Source organism: Pseudorasbora parva, chromosome 20, assembly GCF_024679245.1.
Source record: "Pseudorasbora parva isolate DD20220531a chromosome 20, ASM2467924v1, whole genome shotgun sequence".
NCBI lineage: Eukaryota > Metazoa > Chordata > Actinopteri > Cypriniformes > Gobionidae > Pseudorasbora > Pseudorasbora parva.
Window position 1 is genome coordinate 23,598,835 of NC_090191.1, and position 20,709 is coordinate 23,619,543.

Sequence of the window (20,709 nt, forward strand, 5' to 3'; positions counted from 1 at the left end):
TCAGATGTTTTATCTAGGTGTACTGTGCATGACAGCAGAGTCATGGATCACCAAGAGCTCGTAAGATTCATTGATTTTACCTTCAAGGAATGCAATTACCACAATACAAATAATGAAAAGGTTCCTTGCTGACTGTAATTTGATAAATGGTATCTTGACATGAAGATGAAGATGCCTGGATGTAATGCATGGGAATGTGTGATTGTTAAGTGTGGCACTATTTATCTTCTTGCTCTAGCGAGGTAATCACATCCCTCTCAACCAACTCACACTCACACTGACTTTCACTGAAGATTCCCAAATAAATGAACCTGCTGAGTGCTGAACACTCACTGCAAAGAGGGGTCACAGTGGGTCTCTTTATATGGCCATATTTCTTTCTTTCAGTGCATCTATAAAACAATGACAAAATGCAACTGAATAAATGGAGATGTCAAATCTGCAGTGAATCCTAAGAGAACTGCTTCAAAATATATGTGGGCTATGAGATCCTCGCCTGGCCTGGACAGAGTGTAATCCGTCACCGTCCTCGTCCTGCTATTGAGTCTGGAGAGAATTTAAGGCACCATGGAGACTTGTGGGAAAAGCTCCTACGGCAGCCATTGTTTTTACAGCCCCATCAGAAGAGTGAGTGCAGCTCTGCTTATATATGAGCGACATGATGTGGTAGAAAGGATTGAATCGGATTACTTCATGAGGTACAGCAGACTACGAACTAACACGCGAGTTATAGCCAGAGGAGAGCCATACATCCTCCAGGGACATCCTTCCATATACTTCTTGCTATCAATAAAATGGTAATTTGGAACAGTTGTTTTAGATTTAAACCTTTCAGCTAAGACTGAGCGATCAGTTATGCTACAATAACTTATTTTTCCATGACATTGTCAATGAGTGTAAATTGACCTGTTGAGCAGGAAGATGTTGTCACTGCAGGTCAAGGCCTCAAGAAGAACCTTCTTCTCAGAGATGGCTGTAGATGAGTGAAACTTCATCCAGATAAACTCCCACACATCCTCATCCATCAGAGACACGCCTGTGCAGTACACAATGTCACGCACATTAGGTGGAATCCTGTGGGACAGAAGATTGAAATATCTGAGTGAAGAGATAAAGAGTGTCATTTTGAGATAAACATCCACAGCTAGTAAAATATATTGTTGGCATTTACATGCATTTAACATTTACTGCATTGATGGAGTTACCGTTTTATTTCACACACATACAATGGCTGACTTTTAAAGTCCAGGGAAAATTGTGAAAAATGGTGATACATTGAGCATATAACTGAATGGTGATTAGCATTCCTCACTTTGACCAAGTTTGTTTGAATTTTTTGGTAACACTTTAGTATGGGGAACATATTCACCATTAACTATGACTTTTGCCTCAATAAACTCCTAATACTGCTTATTAATAGTTAGTAAGGCAGTTTTTGTAGCATTTAAGTTTAGATATTGGGTAGGATTAAGAGATGTAGAATAAGGTTATGCAGAATAAGGCATTAAAATGTGCTTTATAAGTACAAATAAACAGCCAATATCCTAGTAATATGCAAGCTAATAAGCAACTAGTTAATAGTTAATAACTGAACCATAAAATAAAGTGTGACCATTTTTTTTTTTTTTTTTTTTTAAACGAAGGTTTCCATTAGATTTACACATTGTGTTCACATCTAATTCTTGTTTGGATTTCCAGAAAAATACATTGTCCTGAAGTGAGATTTATTTAACAGCAGTTTAAATAATTAGTTTAGTGCTCAGGGTTGTTCAAAGATAACAAGTCACAAATCAATGTTTCACCTCCAGAGGAATCAATGAAAAACAATAATAGTGCATTTTTACATGTTTTATTTTGTACTCTTATCTGAGAATTTGAACTGTCTTTTGTGGCTTCTTCTTTTCACTCAAATTGTCTGTTGTATATCATTTTAAATAAAAAGACACTTTTTGATTTAAAATGAGCCACTTTGGCTTAAGTGCTCTTCTTTTGTCTGCAATCACATTGAATCACTTGAACTCTGTCACGCCAAGAAATGTTCATAACACCAGCTGATCTTATTTGATGATATTTTCTAAGGTCATAATTTAAGTGGGGAAATCTGACCCGAATCATCACTGCAGGCCTCCCAAAATGAGTCACAGCCCAATATATATATAGTCTAGCGATATACAGGTCATAAGTAAGAGCTCTCAATGGACCAAAGATATCATCTGATTATAAATCTAAGAAAAGAATAACAGTCTACAGTGGAGCAACACAGAGAGAAAAGTATCACAGGCTGTGAGGCGCTGCATGTAATATTCGTAGGAAGAAGAAATAACATAAAACCTCTGGAGGAGCTGTGGCGATACAGTGACTGAACTTTTGATTTGCTCAAACAAAGCGCAATAAAGACCTGCTGATTCTGGAAGAGCCGTCGGAGCCTCTGGGAGTTTTCAATAGCAATACAGAGAACGGCACCTCCAGTAAGATATAAAATCATGTCAAATCCAACTCGAGCGTATAGACTGAGATTTCCGCACCTGTGAAGGTGATGTCTTGTTTATGACTGCCACTGACAGGAAGTCTAAGCGAATTCAGAAACACAGTTAAAGAAGGATATTGGTGCCGTTCCGTTAGCTGCTTATCTGGAAAATTCATGACATTTATGAGAGAACACAAGCCATAAATCTGAATATAATGGTTTGATTTGCTCTAATATTTGACTGCGTGGAGGTAACACATTTACAATAAAAGGAGGTTATGATATTCTGTGAAGATTGTATGTCTGGGGTGGTTTCTTTAAAAACATTGTACAATTAGTGAGCCTTTATTCTTTCAAACAAAGACTAAAACTGCACCAAAAAACAATTTAGCTTCTCTCTAAGGCGATATCTGACTTTAATTGCATCCCTGCTTTCTTTTTCAGTCTGCGGTATCTTGTTTTTTTAATCAATAAAGCACATGAGGAGGTTTTGTCAGCGTTTGTCTTTGGCTGTACAGTGATCTGAAGCCTTTCTTTGTAGCTTATAAACGCCTCTGGGTCATTCCTGTGACATTATCAGCACCTAAACCATAAAAAGACATAAAGGTCAAAGACATTCCTCTTTTATGTGCTGCTCATCCCTAGATATCAAACTGATTAGATTCTTTTTATTATCCCAGCAGGACTAGAGGTCATTTTTGAAGAAAGGACAATGAAGGACACATCTGGCAGGTCCAAACTTCTGCTGTCAGGTCAGAGGAAAATGACACAATTTGAAAGACAATTAAGTTTCAAATTGAGATAAAGAATGTTCAATAAAATGCTAAAAGAAAATCAAAAGTATAATAGCATCAAATAATAAGTGTCAAAAGGATGATAAAATTAATAATAATAACAAAATCCCATCAGTTGACTGTAACAGTCACACACGAGAAACTAAACCATTCTAGGTGCATTTTCATGAGCTTTAACTGTCTGTCAGCAGATTAAACTAACCTGTCTGCATGGGGAAACATCTAGCAGGAGGGATTGTGTTCAGTACACTGGAGTCCACGGGGTAATAGTTACAGAGCCACTGCCAGAGCAATTGAGCCGTTTCAGGGCAAAAGAGTGGAAAATCTTTGACTGAGCAGGTCAAACACTGGCTGAATCCAACTGTGCATGTATTTCACATGTTGAAAGCAAGATTATAGGCAAACGCTTTTAAATAGAGCAAACGCTTTGAAATCAGAGAAGCTCATGTCATGTTAGAAACCTTAAATCATTAAAAGCACATTAAGTGAAGCCAAGGTCAATATGTGACACATTATGCGTGTAATAAAGCATCTGTGTGTGTGTGTTTAAGGTCTATCTGTCAATTCTAGGGCACAATTTTAAAGCCAGTAAGCAAATATCCAATGTACTTGAGGTTGCTAATGTGTGATGAACAGTGTGTGTGGTCTTTAATGTGTTTGTAGGCATGCGGCCAACTGTTTGGCTCAAGGACAAAAAAGATTTCCCTAAAAATTGGGCAAACACAATATCTTGTGCAGGGTAAGACCATTTCTTCAGACACACCAACACACCCCCACAATCCTGTTTATTCTCCATTATGGTCATTAGAGCCTGCCGATGGCTTGGTGTGTTTGACAGTGTGACACTGCATACATGCATGCGGACATTGCTGTAGGCAGCAGAGAAAACAAATTAGATGAACAAATGTGTGTTTCCACGGACACTTGGAATAGAGCTCCTACTGTATGAATGTTGAGTACTGTATGAATGGGCAGGACATATTGATCCGACCTGAAATTGTGCACACACACACCATGCCACACTCCATTCACTGCTGCGCCTAGATATTATTGGAAATGTAATGTGTGTTTGACCAAATTGAAAAGGACAACTGTGGCTGTCACTGTTGTAGTATGGTTTATCAGTGACAAATGCATTTTGATTTTTCTTAGGTTGAAAAGCAAATGCTAAATTGAGGAGCACACCAGGTTTACTAAACAGTGCAAATTAGCGAGAGAGCGCAATCCCATAAAAGCACCAATAGGAGAGGAAAGATCTGAGCAAGTATGCTGACCCAATAAATGACTACTAAATTAAAGAACACAGACGCAGTCGGATCATTTCCATAATGACAATGCAACTACCAAAGGCAGCGCAAATTAGCGTCTGGTTTAAGACATGCTTTTTTGTGGTAAATGATTAAATACCAGAAATTTGCCGACCATGGTAAATCACCTTCAATTATTAATACTTTCCTCCCTTAAATTTGCGTCTGAAAGAAAAACTCCAACAAATGCACATACAATGAGGTCAGCCCCTGAAATGACCAACCCAGGCTCATTGGAAATGCGTGACTCTGCCTACATTTTTGCAACACCTGAAATATGTACCTCCAGGTAAGTTTACCTGCACTTAAACGTCCACCAGAGGCGCTAAGTGGTAATATTTTTTCTCCATTCCCGGTCTGATCTCATGAAATGGCGTATGTATGTCACGCTAATTCGTATGCCATTTTGGCGTGCTATCAAGACGCATCGCTTTTTAGCGTGTTTATCATTGCCGTTACATTCTATCCCCCTACACTGCCCCTACCCCTAAACCTACCCATCACACACACACACACACACAGCCCCTAAACCCACCCATCACAAGAAACATTCTGCATTTTTACATTTTCAAAAAAACTATTTAGTATGTTTATAAATCTATTTACCTTGTGGACACACACACATATTCAGACATATTTTGAACGCGTAACTCAATCCCTTCCCTAACCCTACCCATTTGTGTATTATAAAAAACAGAATATAACAGGAAGATACGACTGAAGGCATAATTTATTCAGAAAATACAAATATCCCAAGTGTTCCGAGGCCAAACGATTGATTTGTGTGAAGAAAATCCCCAAAAGCGATCAGTAACGTCGAATCCATCCGCCAAAGATTAATAATACATTTCAAATATTACCGCCGGAAGAAACGTCACGTCGGCTTTGACAGCATTGGCTGTCATGTGTCTCGTGACCAATTGTGTCATTACGTCAGCTTTGATTGTAAAATGCCATTGGCTTTCGTGACCGATCGCGTCATTCAACTTGTGTGTATCATTTGAATTAGAAATATGAATGAACGAGTGAGTGTGTGTTCTGTTCACAAAGGAGCGCGATCATCATTTCAACGGCTAAAACATCAAGATCAACTCTGTTCTTCACATGAAGATATCGTATGACTTCAGAAGACTTGGAATGCAACATAAGTTAATACTTTTATACTGTTTTTTGGTCAGTTTTTGCAATAAATACATGTGACTGTACATTTATTTGCCTGTTACGTGTTTTATATTGTTGAGAGTTGGTAGGTTTAGGGTAGGAGTGGAGCTAGTTGCTCCAAAATATAAAATTAGGCTATACATATTCATTCTGTGAGATCAGGTTGGCGCGTGTATATTTACGGGAAGTCATGATGTCATGTTGCGAATCTGGAATGGAGAAAAAATATTACCACTTAGCGCCTCCGGTGGACGTTTCACCCAAAAAGTGCAGGTAAACATACCTGGAGGTACATATTTCGGGTGTTGCAAAAATGTAGGCAGAGTCACGTATTTCCAATGAGCGTGGGTTGGAAATAACTGTGTCTGAGCCTTTTCAGCACATTTTTTTCACTGCGTCTCTTTAGTAAATCCTGAGTTTTTTAACGGCAAAAGAGGGTTAGTGCACTTCTAAATCTGGACCTAAATATAATTGTTTTTAAAAACATATTTAGTAACACTTTACTTTAAGCCTTTATGCATACTGCATTATAAAGGTATTCACAATGTATGTTATAATCAATTACATCTTTTCATAAATAATTGCAATTCAACTTAAAATGCATATTATGTGATCATGGCGTGCTGTCTGAGGGAGGGCTCCAGGCATGGAATTTTGACCCAAATCCAGAGTGTCCCCCCTGTGATATTCTAGAACTAGACTGCATTGTATTATGGATTGTGTTGACGTCTAATAAGAGTTTATTAAGTCAAAGTGAGGACATGGTGGAGGGATGCTAAAAAACTGTCAACAAAAAGGAGGTAAATCTGCTGTATTTATACACACCTCTTATCATTGATTTCTCTTATTAATTGATTAACTTATTATGTGAACATTCTCTTCCTGAAATTTGTTGATAAAGCATCACATAATGTCAACAACATGAATGTATAGTGAACCAAAAGTTAACTAGGGATAATATCATGATGTATTTTGTGTGTGTGTCATAGGTGTGTGTGTGTGCTTGTGAATAGCATTATACAAATTAGCTTCGCCGACTGCATGCCTCCACAAGCTCGGCTGATTTCCGAAAGAATCGGTACAGTGTATCTGTCTTTTATGGATATGATAGAACTAAAGACTCTTCAGAGATATGAAGGATGCAGTACTACTCTATACACTGTAAAAAGTTACTTGAAATTAAAATTTTGAGTTAATACAATGAACATTTTTTTAGATTCGACAACCGTTATTAAAATATTATTAAAAGATTTTGTTAGCATATTGGGTATTTGTTTGTGTGTTATTTCTGATGATGCAGTGAAATATGCCAAATAGTGCTATTTTCATGATTTATCAAATTATTTATGTGGTTCAGATACAATAATATTTTGAGTTTCTATTTATTAAACAAATTTCCTTCATTGTATCAACTCAATTTTTTTATTTCAATGAACTCAAAATTTTAAGGCAACCAGGTTACTTACTTTTTTAAGTTAAACCAACAAAAACCAACACAGTATAGGTGCTAAAGATTAGATTGGCAGAAACTGTGTGTTATGTACCATTTAAAGCTGTAAGTAAAGTGTTACCACATATTTGTAAGTCTTTGTTACAAAATTGTATTTTGAAATTGAATGTGCAATTTTACCTACACCACTATATACACTTTCTGTTTGTAGCATTCTAATCTGATTAGTTAAGTGAGTTGTCCAGGACTTTGTCTGTTGTTAACTGTTAGTATTTTAACTGATTCAGTGAATCTGAGCCATCTTATTAAATCCAAGATTTAGGTTTTGTGTCAAGACAGGAAAAACACTGGACTTGAATAAAAGCTGTTACGGTACAGTATGTGTGTGCCACTCTGTAAATTTGCTCACCTGTTCTTGTTGCTGGAAATCCAGTCTGAAATGAGAGTCACAGCTTGGCGGTGACAGTGTTTGCTTCCAAAACTGCAGGCCAGCATGATCACCTCTCTCTGCAACTCTCTGAGGAGGAGCGAGGGAAGGATACCAGCAGGGAAGTACAGCAGCAGGAAGTTATAGACGGAGGAAGAGGAAAATAAAAAATTAAATACATGTCTACTGAGGTCATTCCCATCTCTGAAGTGGAAAATGTCGTGCTTACACTTTGCAATTCGGTGTCCTTACTTAGACTACATATAAGTTCATAACTGTGATATATAATTCAAGAAGGATGAAATTCAAGACTCACTCGGCCTGATAAGCCGTCTGCATGAAGGAACCGTCAGGGGAACTGGTCGGCCAGCCCAACTTGTGATACTTCGGTTCCACTTGTCTTAGAACATAGTCCTGATGAACAAAACAACAATAAGCAAAGCAACACAAGAAATACAATAAAACACAAGTAAAGCAAAACCAGACAGAAGTGCAAACAAAAATGAGTGAGTCTGGCTGCCAAGCGGAGAGACAATTCTCTTAAAATAACTGTGTGTTGTATTCATACTTGTACTTTGTAAATGTAAAAAAGCTCACTCCCGACTACATCCACATCATTTATGAAAACTAAGCAGCAAAAATGGCTCATTCATAAATGTTTAAGATTATATAAACTAGATTGTCTAAAAAGAATATTTACATATGTAACTGTCTGGCCAAATAATTATACAAGAATTGAACAAAAAGTGCTGAGTCCTTGTTAAAAGAGAATGAGAGAGAATGCTGATTGAAACTGAATATATTGTGTTGTGTTGTTTATATACATTATAAGTGTGTGTGTGTGTGTGTGTGTGTGTGTGTGTGTGTGTGTGTGTGTGTGTGTGTGTGTGTGTGTGTGTGTGTGTGTGTGTGTGTGTGTGTGTGTCGGCATACGGTTGAGGGAAATGTCGCAGCAGGTAATGTCATGGCTAATTTAGCATGACTGCTCTCCTTCATGCCCTCTTACTGAGACGAGTGAATGATCACAATTAGACCCTGCTATGCCGCAATTCAATTCTTAACACACACTTACACAAACATAAACACCAGTACAGCGGTAGAGGACATTGTTTTCCATAGTGTGCTGGACCGTACAGATGATTAGGTGTGTTTATTAAGCTGTTAATACAAAAATTGAGTGATGAGTTATTATTTTGCCAGCACAGTAACCACAGTTTGACGATTAGTGATGCACACACACTATCTTTGTGGGGACTCTCCATAGATTTAATGGTTATCATTCTGTACAAACTGTAGATTATATCCCCTCACGCTAATCCTATACCCATCACACAAAACTTCATACAATTTTACATTTTGATTTCTGTATGATTTCTAAGCTTTTTTTCTCAATTTAGGACCTAACAGTCCCCATGAGTCAGTGTGCATTCAGGTTAAAGTCTCCACCGGGATAGAAAAACATGAACACACACACAGGTTTGGACTGATGGTTGAGACACCTGGTCACATGAATTGAAGGCACCTTACTAATTTGCTCCAGCTGTTTCCTGTCTTGCATTACATGTTAAACATCTGCTCTGTCTCACAGTACACACAATAAATGAGAGTTACAGAGAGAAGATGCCATTAAATTCATCACACACTCACTGCTGACACTAAAGGGCCGTCCGTTACAGAGGAGGGGCAGAAATGACTCATTCACACTGAGGGATTGTGGGTAGGCGTGCGAGTGCTATTCTGAATAACAAAGTGATAAATGAATATTAAAGCAGGTGGACAGGTAAGACTGAAGCCGGAGAAACAGAGACGGTAAATGAAATACTAACACGCTGAACAGTTTACACTGCATTCTGCATACTAGTTATGAAAACAGAAAATGGTTAAATAGTTCTTATTCTGGCAAATGACTAATATGTCCCAGTCTGATCAAATAATATCTAGAAGAAGCAGATAAACAGTTGATATAGTGCAGGTTTCATTGGTCACTGGAAATGGAAGGTTGAGTCAAGTGCACTGCATCGTGGGAAACATTATTTCACACAGGGCGCCCTCTTTATACACTTGCAGCTGGAAATTGGCATACCACTCACAACATGCATACTTTCAGCTAAAGAAATATTACGAGTATGGTGGTATTGTGAGCTGATGGTGGAGATCTCGCTCTGTTATTCATACGTATGATTTTCTAAAACAGGACTGGACTGTTGTTTTGGATGAAGATCAGAAGAAGTCTTCAGTTCGATCTGTCGAGTCACCTGAGACGTGCTGCTGGATCAGCGGTGTCTTTCTTACAGCATTAGTCAAGGTTAAAACACAACAGACACCAAACTCACGCTGAACAGGCTGTGGTCTTCAGTGCGGTCCAGGAGTTTGTCCAGCTGGTAAAGAGCTCGACTCGCAGCGTGCCAGGGCAGAAACTCAGTCTCCTGAGACAAATAGGAGATCATCTGCAGGGGGACGTTTTGGGGCAAATACCCCGCTCTAGAAAGAAGAGGGAGAGAATAAGAGGATAAGATACAGAAGCACATTTTCAGAATATTTCCCCTTCGGTAGACACATCGTTAACATTTGATTACAAACAGTTCATTTTGTTCATCATAATTCGTTTAGAATAACTGCCAGGCATTGTGCTCTGCGTGGGGAGTCATAATGTGCTGTAAGAAACAAAAAAACAGCTTCTCCTGTACGGCTAACAGTCGTGTTCAATTTGCATAAATCCATAAAACATAAGATTTCTTTTAAACGCATCAAACGTCTCCTTTTTTCCCTTCGGTCTTTTTAGAAACGCCTACATTAGAGCCCTACCCTCCCATGAGAGCGGAAAAACAGAAAGGTGGCCAGTAGACCGAAAACACAAGACGAGACTTTCAACGAGTCTTTGAACCTAAAGAACGTTTGCTAGCAAGCGCAGTGTCACTAGTACATTAAGTTACCATCTAGAACACCCAAGCAACCACATTACAATGTTTTGTATCAGGCCAGCATTGTGCATCTTTTTCAGGTTAATAATGCATCACTTGTGTGTGCGCGCTACGTAGTTTTATGTTTATTAGAGTTTTTCGCTGTTAGCTTAGCGACAGCAAAACAGCTAATGCCGAACTCAATTGAAATCAATAGTCAGTCGTGTCTGAGTGCACTTCACTTGAGTATTGTTAATTTGCATGCCACATGAAAAGTGCATTCGAAACCAGTTGTGTATAAGAGACTACTTCATACAATAAAAACGTGCAAAATGATATTTCATTGCTTCATGCACATTTCAAGACACTTTCGAAGTTAAATGGCCACTGAGTGGCAATGCAAGTGAATCTGCCAGCATTTTATTATGGCCATTTGGAAATATCCAGTGAGTGGTGCTTAAAGGTTAATGCCCTTTCGTGTTTGAAACTAACGTACCTCCTAAACCCTGTTACAGAGTCGATGTACAAAGGATGAGGATTCCAAGACTTCCAAAACACACAGGAGCTTTATTCACAATAAACTGGTATTTACAAGAACCATTAACACAACATGGGTATAACGGAGACCGGACAAGGAAGGACTGAACACAAGGGAACTTAATACACACACTGATGACTATACAAACGAGGGGAACAGGTGACACAGATGACAAGACACAGCTGACAATACTAAACTAATGAGGGAACAGAAAAGTGGCGGGAAACATAACAAAGGAACATGTGACCCAGACAAAAACCTAATATAACAAGACAGAACTGTGACAAACCCCAACTTAAATCTATCATACAGTGTTAGGCTTTATTTGCAAACGAATAGTTTTTGCTCCGTTTTGGACTTCCATCCACAGTGTGAATGTGTTTTTGTCCTACGAAAACGGAACTTTTTGAAAACGCCGTTTTCTCATTGTAGTGTGGACTGTGAAAACGGAGGTATGTGAACACGATGGCATGCTTAGTCATGTGGCGCATTTTAAACGGATAGATATCTATGTTTATTCCGGTATTGTAGCCTGGATGCCAGCCGAATTTAGCCCCGCCCACAACATTTTTAGGTCGGGCAGTTCGGTTCGGCCTTGCTCCATAGAGGAGTAATTATCCCCGAACAGAAACTGTTCGGACCAATGAGATCATCAGGTCGGGGTTTAGACGATGACGGACAGATGATCAACACTAATGTAATCATGCACGTCATAAAAGGCGCTTGGATTATATTTTTTCGAATCCTAAATGGAGAGCTTGTTTGTATATGCATTCACCTTCACAATTTCTCTCAGAAATGATGATCATGTTGGGTAAGTACTCTGTGTATCATAAAATTCTTTTATTATTTTACAACACCGACAAAGATCGTGTATTCCAGCGTGATTTCAGCGCGCGTGCAGACAGGGTTGCCAAGTTTTTACAACAAAACCCACCAACTACTACCCCTAAACAATAGCTTCTCGGGGGGTTCTCCGGGAGAAAAATGGCGTTTGGGGGGTAAAATGTGTGTTATTTTTGGCAAGGTTGGGTCTATATATCACATAATAGTCGCTTTAACCCACAGACATAGAAAACAACCCGCGGAAAAAAAACGCAGACTTGGCAAAACAGTGGTCTTTCCTGGTTCGGTTGAAACACGCCCCATAATCACAGCCCAATGGAGCAGTTTCAGACTCATATTCTGACTAGAATTGAGTATGACCACGTCAGGCTACAAGTATTGTGCTGTTGCTAAAGATTTGTTACTGTGTATACTATTCATATCACAGTCCTGCAAAGATGACAGAAAGTGTACTCGCATTTGCTGTACTGGTAGCCTAAATCTAATTTGTAGCCAGTGTCGTCTAGCAACTCTCCATAGACTTGCGAGCTGGAAAAACCAAACTCTGGTCAGGCCAATCACATCATGGATAGAGTTGGTGGGCGGGCTTAACATAATGACGGCAGAGTTGCGGAGGTTCCACATGCTACTAAATGTATTTTTATTTTACTTTCCTGCCACTTGTCTACATTTAACTCTTTCCCCGCCAGTGTTTTTAAAAAAAGTTGCCAGCCACCGCCAGGGCTTTTGACAATTTTCACCAATTTATTAGCCCATAGATTAGAATATTTTGTTAAATGAATATCTGAGCATGCAATATATCAAAATAAAGAGCTGACCCTCTACTTTTAAACAAAAAAAAAATGTTTTATTTTAGCTTCATGCATTCCTTTTTTTATCAACACTTGAATATGGGTAGGTTTCATAAAAAAAAAAAAAAAAAACATTTTGAACAACAAGCTGAGAAAATCAATTTTTTTGTGAAAGACTGTTTCCAGATCAGATTTAGAGCGATGATCAAACACAGATGGAGTAGATCGAGTCCATCAACACCCCTAATGCTTGCACAGTCCTGTAGCTCATCCTGGGTCCACATTTCATTCAGTAACATTAGGCAGTTTTGATTCATATGCTGTTTAATGAGGATGATCACGTTATTTTTAATATGCATATAATTACATGCGATCGCTCGTTTCACTGCGTCTTCCTCACGTGTGTTTTGATCAGGAGATTCAGTACTCATTCAGAAGATGCGCAATAGCGCCCGCTAGCGCCCGACAGTGAAAACACGGAAACCCGGAAAATTCCGTTATTGGCCTGGAAGCGTTTTCTCACAAATAACGGAAATTTCCGTGTTTGGCGGGGAAAGAGTTAACCCGGAAACTATGTATAGGTACTATTTTGAAGTCAAACATGTCCCAAAAAAATGTAATGAATAAAAAGTAGGGAGATTCACTTTTTTTTTCCAATAAGCCTGGGTTGTCTTTTTCAGTTTCTCATAATTTCATGCAGGGCACATAAGCGCTCTGAATCGGAGGTCAGGCGAAAAAGGAAGTGATCAGACTTGGAAAACGGACTCATTAAATTCCAGAGGACAGATTCACCCAACACACATTTAATTGGGACATTAATCACAGTTGCTCACAGACACTGTTACCCAATGAGGTTTTTAACATTTCCAGACTGATTTGCAATAACATCAGCAGGAGACAATTGAGGATGTGAAAAATTAGAAACATGCCATCAAAAAAACTGTAAATATGTTTATAGCATCAAGCAAAGGTGTATTTATTTAGATCCTGTTAATATATTAGAGAAGGACGGGGGGGGGGGGGGTAAACTGATTTTAATATTTTGAAGTTTAGGGATTAATGGTCCCAATTTGAAGTCAAACTTTCATGTTATACATAGTAATGGAAAAGTATTTAAGGTAAAATATTTTCAAAAAATGAGAGCTCAGAAATGCTTTATTTGACTGAATAATTCTGACTAATGACTCATTTCTGTCAGTTTTACGGATTTATTGGACTATAGACTGTTGAATTTAAAGTTAATGCAAACCTTAACTGGCTTAAGGTTTGCAACGTCTTTTACACCTCAGGCATGTATTCATTTTCCATAATTCAACCGTCTGGAGTCAATAATGCTCTTTATCTTAAAACATTTTCAAAATGCTGTGTCTAAAATATGAATGTATTGATTATGTATCTTGTTTAGAAACCAGTTCATCAGACCTGGGACTATTATAGAAAATGAATCAAAACCATTGTGTCAGTCAAACTGAGTAAAGCATTAAACTGTCGTCTAATGAGCAATAATTGTATTAAAAAAAAAAAACAATGAGTCAGTCTATAATGATGCCAAGGCTCTTGAAACACTCCTCGGCTGTCATTCTTTCACAACGATTACATGGAAATATCCAATGTATACTGTCAGGATTGATGTGCACACAACACATGCAGGATGCACTCAAGAGATTAATCACATCACATGTGCATTAATTATGTTGTGCTTCTCATTAAGCATATATATGCGCTTAGAGACACTGTAAATTACGGCAACGAGTTCGCCTGTCACGTCCCATTAAAGGTGAAGTGAATGATGGCCAGTTGACGACACAAATCACATCTCATTTGGTCACATAGACCTCTAGAAAGAGTGAGAGTTAACAGTAATTAATAGGCTAAAATGAACATACCGTCTGTAATAGCTGCTCATTATAAATATATATGCATTTTAATGTAATATTCTCATATTGTAATGTTCATTCAAAGTAGTTAGACTATTAATGTTATATGTTTCATTATTTTACTTTATTTTGTATTCTTGGTTTACAGAAAAAATAAGGAATTTCAAAATATTTTCTAATGGTTATCATTTATATTGTGAGACACTTCCACTATTGCCACATGCAAAACAGCAGCGCCTGGAGGCCATTCAGTTTCTCCATTTCATAAAACTTTCCTTTCTTCCTTGTATTTTTGAATTATTCAGCTTCCTGATCGAAGGTCGGAGGGAAAATGTTCATCAAATATGAACGCGACATTACCATAAAAGTGTCATAAGGCATTGAAGTTCCGCCGCTATTAGTGAGCAGTAATGAACGAACTGATCACTCTCACTCTTCAAGAATGTGCCAATACACACACACACACACACACACACACACACACACACACACACACACACACACACACACACACGCACCCTCAGAGAAACGTGTTACATTACCTGAAGGCCATTTATCATTGATAACATCACTCCAGAAGAACAGCAAGGTGAAAATAAGAGTGTGTGGCTCTTTAAAATTGCCTGCCATCATCAGCTACCATTGGAGAATAGAAAGAAACTCAAGGTTTTTAATCAATGAGTACATAAAGAGTAGCATAACCGTCTCTTAAATAAATCATTGACTTTTAAATTGGCCTGTAATTGTAGCTCATTTAAACAAAGATTGAGCAGAGCATTTCAAGCAGGCCTATTAAGAAGCTCCATCACTGAGACTCAGAGTCAAACTAAAGCTCACTCCGTGCACGAAAACTATCACATCAAAAGAAAATAATATGGAAAAGTAACCAAAATAGTCTCCTGGCACTGTTCTTTAATTTTTTTTTTCTCGCAGATGTGTGAGATGTGTCAACAGAATCGTCGACAGGTGTTGTGATGTTTCACGAGCGCCACGAACAAAACAAGCTTCTGTCTTTATCAACCTGCTGATGATGCTAATGTCAGGTTAGAAACAGATCAGCGTTTTTATGGAAGTTCAAAACGGTGTGTGTCAAGACAAGTAGCTGGTGATCGCAGTGATGACTGTCTCAACAGACCTCAACAGAAACTGTTAATTGCTTGAAAATATCTAGTTAGAGGAAAAATACCCAAAATAAACTGTTGCTTTAACAGCAATGAATAAACAAACAAACAAATAAAGACATTATATTTAACACCAACATAGAATAAAATAAAAAACTTAAAAAACAGGTTTTATAAGATTATTATTATTATTAGTTTTTTTGCATTCCAGGACTATTTTCGTGGTTCTTAAACACAGTTGTATTTTATTGTATATGCTTTTTGTAATATATTTTGAACAAAGGCTGAAATATGACCTAAATATTTTTTTATGCACATTAAATGTCTTCAGTCTCCCCCTAGTCTTCAGTAACACCAGCTTTCTTCTCAATTGATCGAGTAATTCATTGGCTTTGTGAGGCAGTATTGATCTGTGTGAGTGACTCCCATGAGCACCGGGGCATTTCATTAGGTAACACCGCTCGAGGCAGCAGCGCCCATTCAGTTTCCTCAGTCAAATGAATGCTCTTTGTCATCCCAGTAATTTACAGAGAAATGAGACATTTTACACATTGTGCCATTTTTAATACGCAGGTTGGCATTTTCGCTTCTTGAGAACATAAGAGCCAATAACCTCCTCCACAGATCTGAGCCCTGAGGTTGAATTAGACATCCTGCTAACATCCGCTTCTTTTTATTAAGAGCAGCTGCAAACAAAAGCTGAGACAAACAATATGTACAAACCAGACTGAAATCAGGAACAAAAGGATTTGCCTTCAGTGCTTTAAAGTTTCAATTATCAAGCTGTGCGCTAAACAAGGCCGAGTCAAATAAACCAGCTAAATGAACATGACGTACTACAAACGCAGGAGGAACAGGTTTCCCTTCTCGGCTCAATGTATTGACAATAGATGCAAGTTTCCCTGCGGGTTTGTCGTCACTTGACTGAGCCGTCATGGTTAGGAAACATCTTTGGTCAAAATCACAGATCTCCACATGCCTGTTAAAGCCCCGTCTAACTCAACATGAGCCGCACAGCGCCGGCAGATGAGCCTGTCGTTTCAAAATGATGAACAGCGGTGCTAATGCTAGCAGAGCATCTGGCAGCTTCCTCATTTAGTTTGGAGGAAGAATAAAAATGACTGTCCAAAGTGAATGAATTTCACAATCTGCACAAAGCAACACCTAGATTCAATGTCTAAGAAAGTCCACCAGTGATACTCCAACACTGATTTGGCTTGAGAAAGGAATCAGTGGGTTTGTAGCATCTACAGAAGCTGACAGCGACTGAATATTTCCTTCATTAAGCAGAATGAGTGAGTTTGTGTCGAACAGAGAGGACCTTAGGGAGAGCAGTCATTGCTGAAGAGACTAATAGCAGCTTGGCCGCCTGTGGCGTGATAATCTCTGTTTTTTCCATCTACCTTCACCATTCTGTCTTTCCTCGTCTCACATTAAAGGACAATATGTGAGTTTCTAGCTAATGATTAAGCTCTGAGGGATCTACACAATGAGACAGCAGTGGAAAGGCGGGGAAACAGAGGTTTTCCCTCGCTTTCTTATTATCCACTCTCGCAGTAACGGCTCAGTAGTCTCACCGCAGGTCTCATCTTGATGAGCTAAAGGCTTTTCTTTAATACCCCCTTCCAGTTAAAGGAGAAAAGAAGATCAAGAGTACAGTACGGTACAGAGCAGCGTCTGTCAGCAATGAAGGTCCAGCTGTAGTTGATCCGACTGTTCTTTCTTTTGTGATGGACGGCTTTATCAAGATCCTTTCAGGCTGACCAGAAGAAAATGGGTGTTAACTTTGTAATGTAAGTTTGGTACTAAAGGATTTTGCACATTTCATATTTAAAGTTTCCATGGCATGACATTTTCATTTTATGAGGTTTTTCAAACGTTAACTCTTTCCCCGCCAGCGTTTTTAAAAAAAAGTTGCCAGCCACCGCCAGGGTTTTTGACAATTTTTACAAAAATGTAATAGCCCGCAGAATATTCTGTTTAATGAATACCTGAGCATGCCATATATCAAAATAAAGAGCTGACCCTCTTCTTTAAAAAAATAAAATCAAAAAAGATCGAGTCCATCAACCCCCCTAATGCATGCACAGTCCTGTAGCTCGTTCTGGGTCCATATTTCATTTAGTAGTATTAAATAGTTTGGTTTCATATGCTGTTTAATGATGACGATTACGTCATTTTTCATATGCATATGATTACATGCGATCGCTCATTTTACTGTGTCTTACTCGCGTGTGTTTTGATCAGGAGATCCAGTATTACTCATTCAGAAGATGCGCAATAGCGCCCCCTAGCATCCGACAGTGAAAACGCGGAAACCCGGAAAATTCGTTATTGGCCTTGAAGCATTTTCTCACAAATAAGGGACATTTCCGTGTTTGACGGGTAAAGAGTTAATATGAATTCCCCTAGCCTGAATATTGTCCCCAAGTGGCTAGAAACTTTGATCGGTGTAAACCGAGTTCTGGCTGTTTTTCTCTGCCTTTGAGAAAATGAGAGCTCCGACGAGCGGCTTTTGAATTCTCCTGCTATGGCGTCGTAACAGGAAAGGTTTCCTCCCCTTCCTCTGCTTTGCACGCCCAGAGAATTAGTAGAGAATGGATTGAGTTTATCAGTCGCAATGTCAGCACAGGCTTTACCATATGGATTCGACAGCAGCGCCACAAGCATGCCTGATCTGTGATCAGTGATTTATGATGTGTAGCTAATCATTCAAGTTCACACAGACTTTCTTTCTAAATTGTCTATTACTGTCAGTCCCGCCGCTGGCCGTCTTGATGCATCAGTGAATCAGGCCAGTGACTAAAACGATCAACTTCACATCGTTTCTGTTAGTATCATGAAACAAATCTGTTATTTAAATCATTAAACTACAGAGAACACTCTTTATAATGTTCGGCTCTGTCAATCACACGTATATCTGCAGGGCACACTTATCCAAACTGCTGTTAAACTGCTCAACAGAGCTGCTTACTGTATTCATGTCGATGTGTTTGTTGTTAGTTGTGGTGAAGGCATTTTGTAAGAGAAATAATGTTGCAAAGTTCACTCGTGTTTATTCAGAGCTCTCAGATACAAAAAATAAACTTGTGCTCACAGTGCTCTCAACAACTCGGTACATTAACACTTTCTCAGCAATCTTTCCCCAGCTCCGTCTCTCTCTGTCTGGACTGGCAGTTCTGCAGCTGCTGCTGCTCGCCTCACTAAACCACTCCCCCTCCACACTCTCATTTCAAATGCAAAGATGTCAGCCAATCACAACAGCGGGTGTTTTCACTGAAGTCTCACAGCAGACACGCCCCTTGAAACAGAGCATTCAAGCCAGAGGGTTTATATCAGTATAGAAAAAAATGCCTTTTATTTCTAATTTTTTTTAATACATTTTTTTATTTATGTAAAAACCTTACTAAGAATATAAGTACACCTATTTTTTTTTTAAAAAAATCATGCCATTGGACCTTTAAATATTAATTGTATTAATAATACTTTCATTTTGGAATGACAGCAAGTGGATGAATCAATATTTTTTAGAACATCAATTACCCTAAAAGATTGTTTATCATAATAATGGGAAAATTTTCATTAATGTCTGGCTAATCGTTTCTGACTGAGTATGTTGAGCTGCTGGTACGATTACGCAAAACGTAATGCATGCCCTAAAGATGAATATCATATAGAGATTTGTTTCTACAGCTGGGAAATATGGCAAGATTTAAAATCATTTAAAATGCGAGTCTTATATTTCTCACCTTGGAGAGTGTTATGGATGTGAAACCTCAGTTTAAACACAGTTTTGCAACACTTTCACTTCCATACAGACCTGTTACTCATGATGTAACCTTCTGAAATCCCAGGAAGATGAAGATCTCTTTGCAATCTATTCTTTCAGCCATCGGAAGCACCTTTCTGCTGACTGACATGTGAAAAATCTTCCAGTATTCTCAAGAGCTCTTTAGGGAAATCAGGTTTTAGAAATTCACGATTGATTTAAAATTGAAAAGAAAATGATTTTAAATACAGGTCTAGTTAATGACTACAAGAATTATTGTGTTTTCATGGAATAACTAAATAAATGGGTGCATTTCATTATGAATGCATTTAATTATATTAATATTAAATTACTTAATTTCACCAGAGTGAACTTTAAATAGATGTTTTTTAAATCTCGCTGACATTTTTTTTTTTTTTTTGTGATAGGAAAAAAAAAAGAAAATGGCTTGGGCTCAATTTGCCTTTATACTCTTTAAACTAGATTTTTCCTCTCCACTGTCACTTTGTACTTTCTCACTGGTAGGTGAACGACCTCCTGAAATAATGTAACAGTCACTGTGAGAGTAAAAAGCAGGACACATTAGCCTGAATAGTCCAGGGGTCTCTGCAGGGATGTGAAGGCTGTTAAATGTATCAGATTCTCTGAATGACTCTGAATGTTTCCAGAGGGGCCGTGTAACAAACAGAACTTACCTCGCCAAGTTGAAGACGTCATCGATCAGACCGGCCCTGTTGCCCACGGAGATGATCTGCAGAGAGAACGGCTCAGACATTAAGAATGCAGCAGGAGTGATGAGGAGAACGAGGAAATAAAGAAGGATTATGACAGAGGAGGGCTTAAAAGAAACACTTTGGATAAAACGTGAGGAGTCAGAAAGACTGAAAGAGGTTGAAGAAAGGGACTGTGGGTGATGTACCGTTGGGTTTGTCATCAGTTGTTGAATGAGAAGTCTCCAGTTGTGGAGGTCGTAGTTCACTCTGAAGTAGCCCGTTTGATTGATGTTGCCCAGCAACCACGTCTCACCGCCCATGTGACCCACTCTGTGCGTCTCTAAAAAAAGAACACGAAACAAGCGTTTAATGACAGCTCTGATAGTCACTGTAGCTCAACTCAAACGCTTACAAACAGAAACATACGACACTAAATGAAACCCTCACAGACCGATGTGTGAATATTTTCACATAACAGGAAGTTCAGAATAATTCAATACAAATAAAATAAATAAAATGTAGCCTATATGAAACAAAAAATTAAACTG

General features: G+C 38.5%; 1 protein-coding gene across 1 annotated transcript in view; it reads right to left on the bottom strand.

Annotated features, from left to right (window-relative positions):
- Nucleotides 1-20,709, bottom strand: part of LOC137049149 (thyrotropin-releasing hormone-degrading ectoenzyme-like) — a 155,677-nt gene that overhangs the window by 14,584 nt on the left and 120,384 nt on the right. The window contains exons 11-16 of the mRNA XM_067427533.1: nt 20,368-20,501; nt 20,144-20,199; nt 9,940-10,087; nt 7,923-8,020; nt 7,589-7,696; nt 907-1,074 (exon numbers count right to left, since the gene is read on the bottom strand). Of these exons, the coding sequence (XP_067283634.1) occupies nt 907-1,074; nt 7,589-7,696; nt 7,923-8,020; nt 9,940-10,087; nt 20,144-20,199; nt 20,368-20,501 (712 nt within the window). The remainder of the gene's footprint in view (nt 1-906; nt 1,075-7,588; nt 7,697-7,922; nt 8,021-9,939; nt 10,088-20,143; nt 20,200-20,367; nt 20,502-20,709) is intronic.